At 41.5% G+C, this 8,006-nt stretch overlaps 1 protein-coding gene across 2 annotated transcripts in view; it reads right to left on the bottom strand.

Moving 5' to 3' along the window:
• LOC121292415 (eukaryotic translation initiation factor 2 subunit 1) overlaps positions 1-7,959 on the bottom strand; it is a 30,778-nt gene extending 22,819 nt beyond the window's left edge. Inside the window, exons 1-2 of one of the 2 annotated variants that reach the window (XM_041214283.1) lie at positions 7,802-7,959; positions 2,486-2,727 (exon numbers count right to left, since the gene is read on the bottom strand). In XM_041214283.1, coding sequence (XP_041070217.1) covers positions 2,486-2,726 — 241 coding nt within the window. In that variant the 5' untranslated portion in view covers position 2,727; positions 7,802-7,959. Of the gene's footprint in view, positions 1-2,485; positions 2,728-3,879; positions 3,898-7,801 lie in introns of those variants that run through there. The other variant, XM_041214284.1, reaches the window with a different exon arrangement.
• Positions 7,960-8,006: the final 47 nt, after the last annotated feature.

Genomic DNA, 8,006 nt, shown 5'->3' on the forward strand with positions numbered 1-8,006 from the left:
AGAACATAAAAAATAGGAGGAGTAGGCCACATGCCACATCAAGCCTGCTTCGCCATTCAACATGATCATGACTGACCTTGGGCTTCAATTCCATTTTCCCCAAGTGCTTCTCATATCCCTTGATTCCTTAAATGTTTTCAATGATGGAGCATCTACAACCCTCTGGGGTAGAGAATTCCAAAGATTCACAACCCTCTGAATGAAGTAATTTCTCTTCATTTCAGTCTTAAGTGATCAACCCCATATCTTGAGATCGTGCCCGTGTTTCAGATTCTCTGGCCAGCAGAAACAATCTCTCAGCGTCTACCCCTATTGAGCCCCTTCAGAATTTTGTAGTTTTCAATGAGATTATGTAACCTTTGCTGTACTGCCTCCAAGGCAAGTATATCCTTTCTTAAATGTGGAGACCAAAACTGCACACACTATTCCAGATAGACACTCACCAAAACTATGTACACAACTGTAGAAAGACTTCGCTATTCTTGTACTCCTATACCCTTGCAATAAAGGCCACATGCTATTTGCTTTCCTAACTGCTTGCTGCAACTTCATGCTAACTTTGTGTTCCTTGTACGAGCACACCCAAGTCTCTTTAAACATCAACAATTACAAGTTTCACGCCTTTTAAACAATATTTTGCTTTTCTACTCTTACAACCAAAGTGAATAACTTCACGGTTCCCCACATTATACTCCATTTGCCATCTTGTTGCCCTCTCACTTTTAACCTGCCTATATCTCTTTGCAACCTGTGTCCTCCTCACCTAGCTTGATATCAGTAAACTTTGATACATTACTCTCTGTCCCTTCATCCAAGTCATTAATATAGATTGTAAATAGCAGTGATCCTTGTGACATGTCATTATCCATTGCCTGCCAACTTGAAAATGCCCCATTTATGCCCATTCTCTGCTTTCTATCCATTAACCAATCCTCTATTCATGCTAATATAATACCCCCAACTCCATGAGCCCTTATCTTGCCTACTACCCTTTTGACTGGCACTTTATCGAATACCTTTTGGAAATCCAGGTATACTACATCTACTGGTTCCTCTTTATCTACTATATTAATTACATCCTCAAAAAACTCTAATAAATTTGTCAAATAGGGTTTTCCTTTAGTAAAAACATGTTGACTTTTCTAATCATACTATGCTATTCTAAGTGCGCTGTTAAGACTTCCTTAATTCTATCAATAACTGGTGTAAAGCTAGCTGGCTCATAGTTCACTGTTTTCTCTCCGTCCTTTCTTGAAAAGCAGTGTAACATCCGCCAACTTCCAATCTAATGGCACTGTTCCTGAATCTAAGGAATTTTGCAAAATCGTAGCCAGTACATCACAATTAAGAGCAATTAAAATGTGGGATGGGCAAGAGGTCAGAATTGGACAAGCGCAGAGTTCTTGGGAGAGTTGCAGGCCCAGAGGAGTTACACAGCTAGGGAGTGGCCGTGGAGGTGGGATATATGAAAATAAGGATGAGAATTGAAAAAAGATATTCTGGTGTTACCAGACTGGGAGTCAACATAGATTAGCAAGCACAGAGGTGACAGGTGAATGGAACTTGGTGAGAGTTAGGTCAGGGGGGCCAACCTGGAAAGCACTGGGACAGTTAAGTGTAGAGGCATTAGATGCATGGTTGAAGGTTTCAGCAGCAGATTTGAAGCAGGGCTGGAGACAGGTGATGTTATGGAACTGGGTAAGTCTGCACATGCATGGTTGGAAGTTCATCTCAAAGTTGAAAAGGATGGCAAGGTTGCTAAAGCTCAGGTTTGACTTCATGCAGTGGTTTGGGAACGGAGTTTTTGATGACAATGGCTAAAAGGTTAAAATGTTAAATTCCCCACCTGGGCAAATAAAACAAATAGCTATAACCTGTAGTTCTCACAGGCCATCTGTATATAACTCACAAAAAATAAATCTAAATTCAATTCTGTTTTTGGAATTTGATTAACAAAGAAAAAAGGTCCAGTCATATTTTATAAGTTTACTAGCCTGTTGAAAACTTAGGAAGCTGACATTAAGTAAAGAACTCGCATTTATCTAGAACTTTTCTCATTGGGCTACCCCAAGACACTTAACAGACAATGAATTTCTTTTGAAGTTTTGGTGAACACAGTAGCCACTGAAGATCCCATAATAAAGACAATGAACTGTTTTTGTTATTGCTAAGGGATAAATGTGTCAGGAAGATCTCACCTGTTCTTCTTCAATAATGTTATGAGATTTGTTACATCTACTCTAGAGAGCAGATGGGGTCCAAAAGCCAGTGCAGCACTGAAGTGTCAGCCTAGATTTTGTGCTCAAGCCTACCAGCGGGTCGACTGACTCAGAAGCAAGAGCACTACCACTGAATCAGAGATGAGCAATGAACCAAAAGCTTGAGCCGCTAAAGAGGGCCCGATTATCCTCATCCAGACAGCAAGCAGAAACTTTAAAATTTGGATCTGAAGAACACAGCTGCCAGTTAACACAAAGTACATCACCTTTCTCTTTGTCGACTCGGATTACAACTACACATTCATTTCTGCCAATGCGAATCAGTTTGTTGATTGATCGGATACGTCTCCTTGAAAGCTCACTGAGTAGAATCATGCCTTCAATGTTGTTATATTCTAGGAGGCTGACATAGGCACCCATCTCTGCAATGGAGCGGACATTTACCATCACCACATCTTCCACCTCCGGAAATTTGTGTTGGTAAAACCGACAATTAAGAGCTGGCATTCTGAAACAGGCGAAAGAAATCAAATGATATTGTGGTATATCAAAAGACACCAGAAAGATCACACAATTTATTATTCCTGGACTAGACTGCTGAATCATGTGCAGAACTAACAGGATCCTAAAAAATGATTGGGGGAAGAAGAGACAACGAGAGATGGACAGTATGTTAAAGGGGATTCTACAAAATTATTGCATATGACTGGAACACAAAGTGACATTGACAGTGAAAATGCCTCTTGACAGCCACCATACAGTTTGAAATGATAGCATTTCAGCCTGGGAGCTTCAAAGGAATCCAACACAAGGATAAAAAGATATTCTAGATTAATACATTCTAGATTACAGAAGATCAGGGCAACAAAGTGTTTTGCTTCCAGAGAATCTGCTTCTTTTGCAGTGTGTTTGACTGTTGAGGCAACTTATGAAAGCACAAAACAAGAACATTTCAATGATTGCAGCAACTAAATTCTGCTTGTTTGCAGCTTTAATGAATGCTGAACCACTCCTTGATATTTAGAACCATTTTATATTCATCTTTTGGAAAGGTGTACAGTGCATATTTAATATCATGGCTTCCCACTCCCCTAAAGGTCAATGAGTTCATCCAGTATGAAGGTGAGCCAAACAAACCAGGCAGATACTTGACCCATTCACTAATCCAAGCATAGCAGCAGATGGCATTCTACAATTTGTCAAGATATTAAGGGAGCAGAAAGTTTCCCCCAACATACCCCACCTCTGCTGGCTGGGGAATCTAGGACTAAGGGACATAATCGAAAAATTAGAGCCAGGCTTTTCAGGAGTGAAATTAGGAAAGATTTACACATACAAAAAGCAGCGGGAGTTTGGAACATCCTTCTGCAAATGGCAACTAGTGTTCGATCAATTGTTAATTCTAAACCTTAGATTGATAACATCTTTGGTTAACAAAAAACTAAGGGAAATCAGGCAAAGGCAGGTATATGGAATTATGTCACAGGTCAGCCATTATCTCAATGAATGGTGAAACATGCTCAAGGGGCAAATTCCTGTTCATGTTAGCGAGTTTGGGCCTGTGAGGGGAAAACCAGCTCAGGTTCTCAGTCCTGATCTTTATTCAGGGTCCCTGCCAAATGCATAGTGTGTGAATGGCTGGTAGGCTTCTGACATTCACCATCAAGCTTCATTCTTTATCAATGCTTGGGGAGAGTGCTTGTATCTTACACTGAAAAACAAGAAATGCAATGACAAAGATGTTCAACATTTAGCAGAAACCTTGGTAGAATATGCCCTACTGGTCAGGTAAGTTATCAATCTACTTCAGCAGTTCTTGGTTATTTTCTCAATCCCCAAAAACTTGTAAAAAAATAACATTAGAAAGCAGTTGCTTGAAATGAAAAAATATTCTTCACTAACATGGGCCAGGAAACTAACAGTGATGACCTTTGGCATCAGCAATTGCTGCCTCTTATAATTGCCAACTAATGCAGAAAAACAAGGAGCGTGATAATAATCATTTGAAAGTTTGATGCATGTATACAAAACCATTTAAAAAGAATTTGGGATTTATTAACAGAGTATAAGGGAATTGTTACATCAGTTAGAGTACAGTGTAGAGTTTTGGGGACCCTTCTATGAAAAGGGCATTAAAATAACTGAAAATGTGAAGCATAGACTGACCAGACTGATGTTAAATGATAGCAAACTATGATTAATGAGAAGTGAAACCATGTTTGCCTGTCAAGATGGATGTAAAATATTCTATGGCACTATTTGAGGAAGAGCAGGGAACTCTCCCAAAAATTCCTGCCAAAAACAGATTTTCGAATTACTCTCAATAGTGTTTACATTGTGACACAGCGGGACAGTCTAGAACAGATAGACCAGAGGGTCTTTCCCTGTTCGACATTATCCATAATCCCGGTTTGTAAAATATGCACACTAGGGATTTTGTATTGAGGAAGCAGTAAATAATTTGTGTCAATTATTCACTTGGGTAAACAGGATTGGAACCTCTCACAGATGATTTCCAGGTTACCAAAATTCTTGCTTAATTTGTGCATTTTTGCAGTTCACTTGCTATCATTTTAGTGGCAGCAAGCAGCATTTCAACAAATTGGTTAAATATGCAAGGTTTAAAAATTGATCTTGATTCTCTTTGGTTACAGCTTTTGTTGGTTCTGCTGGAAGGATAAGGAATGCTGCTTTGGGCTGTTGGAATAATTTACAGATTATCTGCATTTTAGTTGTGAACATGCATAACAAAATGCACATAGCACTGTCAATTAACTAGCATTTTGCTAGTCAACCAGCAACCAATTGTGTGTCTGAAATATAATTTTTGCAAATGATCGTTAACTAGAAGAAACGTAGCTTTACAGCTTTTTTGTCTGTTTACCTCCCATTAATAAGAGTTTCATGGCCACCTTCTGATTAACCAAATTAACCATTCTTTGAAACTGACAACAGGGGACGTTACAGCCGGGCAGATCCTGTTATTGCCAATTGTCCATGGATGCATTTATTTTCCAGACACGTCAATGGAAGGCAATTGACATCTGATGTGTTTTGTTTTGTGTTTCTTTCATAGTGCTGAGGTCAGCTGACTTTGCACAAATGGGACTGAAGCTAAAATATTCTGGTTTGTGCTAGCTGATGCTTTCTTTCTAAAAGTGAAATTACCTTGATATTGGAAAGGTCAGTAGGTACATAGAACCTCAGGAGTTTACAATACAAGGGGAGGCATTTTGGTGAAATGGCTGATCCAACTTGTTGCTAGAACAACTGAAAACTAATCCCATTACTCTTATTTATCGCAAACATTTCTCTCTTCCATTAAAAGATGCAATGGCCTCTGCTTCGGCTGCCCCCTATCACAAAGCACTGCATGTTCCTGAAACTTTATTCTAACTCTCCTAACTGTTTTAAATTAACCCCCTCCTCCTTACACTGACCCACAACTAGAAAATACAGTCTTTTCCTACTTACTTGTCTCAAAACCCTTCATAATTTTAAACCTTCTCCTCTTCGTCTTCTCTGTGCCAAGGGAAATGGTCCCAGTATCTCAAACCTAACTTCTCACGCAAAAGATAACAGCTGACAATGCACTCTTCTCTCAGTACTGCAGTGAAGTGTCAACCTAGATCTTATGCTCTGGACAATAGTGGGGCATGAGCCCAAAGCTTTCTGGCCCAGAGGCAAATGTGCTAAAAATAATGCTTGTAGCACAACAGGTCCAGCACTGATGCTGCCATGGAGACAATGAGGCAGAGTACTCTTGACAGTAAAATGTCACTTGTATCAAAGATGCTACCACCAGTTGCACTTCCATGAGGTCCACAGTTTTTAGTCATACAAGGCTGAGCTCTCGGCTTGACCAAACAAGCGAGCAAAGCAGTTTGCTGTTACTACGTGAACCTTACAAACACTGCAGGAAATCTAGCAAAAATAGAAAATTGGCAACATTGCCACAACTACGAGTGCGCAGTTCCATTGCCATTAAATTCCCTGGTATATAAAGTACCCAAGAAAATGTGGTGACATTGGTTAGTAGAAGCTCTCCATCATGAGAAGTTTATGTTTGTGTAGTTATTCCAATGCTGAATCCATGTGAGAAATTACAATGTAGCCATGGGACCAGGACTACAGAATGCACATTGATGTAATGCAATGAATGTGGCTTCAGGTTTCTCAATAAATTCCAATTAAAAATCCCGATGAGCAGTCAGCCAACAACAGTTTAGATTGATACAAAAACAGAAACAGAAATCCTGGAAAAACTCAGCAGGTCTGGCAGCATCGGCGGAGAAGCGCACAGTTGATGTCTCGAGTCCTCATGATTCTGTTGAGGGGTCATGAGGACTCAAGACATCAACTGTGCTCTTTTCTGCCAATGCTGCCAGACCTGCTGAGTTTTTCCAGGTATTTCTGTTTTTGTTTTGGATTTCCAGCATCCGCAGTTTTTTGTTTTTATCTCTGAGTTTAGATTGATAGCCAGTCTGCCTCTTTTTTGTGGCATATATGCACCTCATGGTATACTTCTGGCTTCAAATGGAATATATTTCACCAGCAAATCCTCACTAGCATCACTAATTTTCAGGTTAAATGACTTATGGGGAAAAAAGTACAGGTGAGGAGATCACACAAATAAACAATCCACACTGTCCACAGATAATCAGAAAATTGAAAACCAGCCAGCAGTGAGAAAACTCTATTTACTAACACAACCACCACGCCCCCCCCACCCCCTTGCTTAAATCCTTCATTCTATTCAAGACAAAACATGAAAATCTCCACAAAATGTCCTCATTCCCAAAGCTCGGGTCTGACAAAAAAAAAAACTGGAAATTTAGGCCAAACTTAGTCTAGTTTTAAACCGACAGAGCTGGCCGGAAAAAAAAGGATGGATGCTCCCTGACCACTGAATGAAATTAAGACATGGGGAGGTGGGGTTGAGATAAAAAAAAGGGGGGAAAAAACCATTGCAGATGTTGGAAATCTGAAATAAAAACAGAAAAAGTGCTGGAAAAACCTGGGAGCTTCCGTGGGGAGAGAAACAGAGTTAACGCTTCGAGTCCAACATTATTATTATTATTATTACTATTATTGAGGTGAGTGGAGCAGCCGCCTTTCATCCCCTGGGACTTCACTTTTAGAATGATGCAATCAAACGGCCCTGCTTCATCTGCGAACTCCAACAACCCTGGCTGCATGTGGGCAGACGCAGCAGGAAAATGTAAACTAAGGAGCAGCCACACTCAGGGTAGTTGGGAGTGGAAAATGGGAGAGTGAGAGAAGGCTGGAAAATGTGAGGCAATGAGGGCAGCTACTAGAGCTGGGCAACAGGGTGAATCAGTCACACATTTCACCCACAGACTGGGAACGGAGTTAAAGGCCGGGTTATAAACAGTGACTGCCCACCCCACCCGCCCCCGGGTGAAGGCCCAGCTGAGGACTCAAAGTGTGACCGTGAGAAACGTGTTGGGTTTAGGCCGGAGCCCGGGCTCACTCATTTCCAGTCAGTTAGTTAGTCAGTCTGGAGGGACGGCGGTAGCCGCCGACCCCGGTGTGAAAGGGCAGTTCCAGGCCTCACCTACCTGAACGGAATGTGTGGGAGACGCTGCTGCTGCTGCTGCTCGGGTGCCGCTGTGAAGGGGGGATCCGCCGCCTTGGGCCCACTCTCTGCTTGGCGCCGTTTCCGTTGCCCCGCACTCCTCTCCTGCGCAGGCGCACTGCCGTTTCCGTTGCCCCGCACTCCCCTCCTGCGCAGACGCGTTGCCGTCTCCGATGCCCCGCACGCCC

This window comes from Carcharodon carcharias, chromosome 20 (genome assembly GCF_017639515.1).
Source record: "Carcharodon carcharias isolate sCarCar2 chromosome 20, sCarCar2.pri, whole genome shotgun sequence".
Lineage (NCBI taxonomy): Eukaryota > Metazoa > Chordata > Chondrichthyes > Lamniformes > Lamnidae > Carcharodon > Carcharodon carcharias.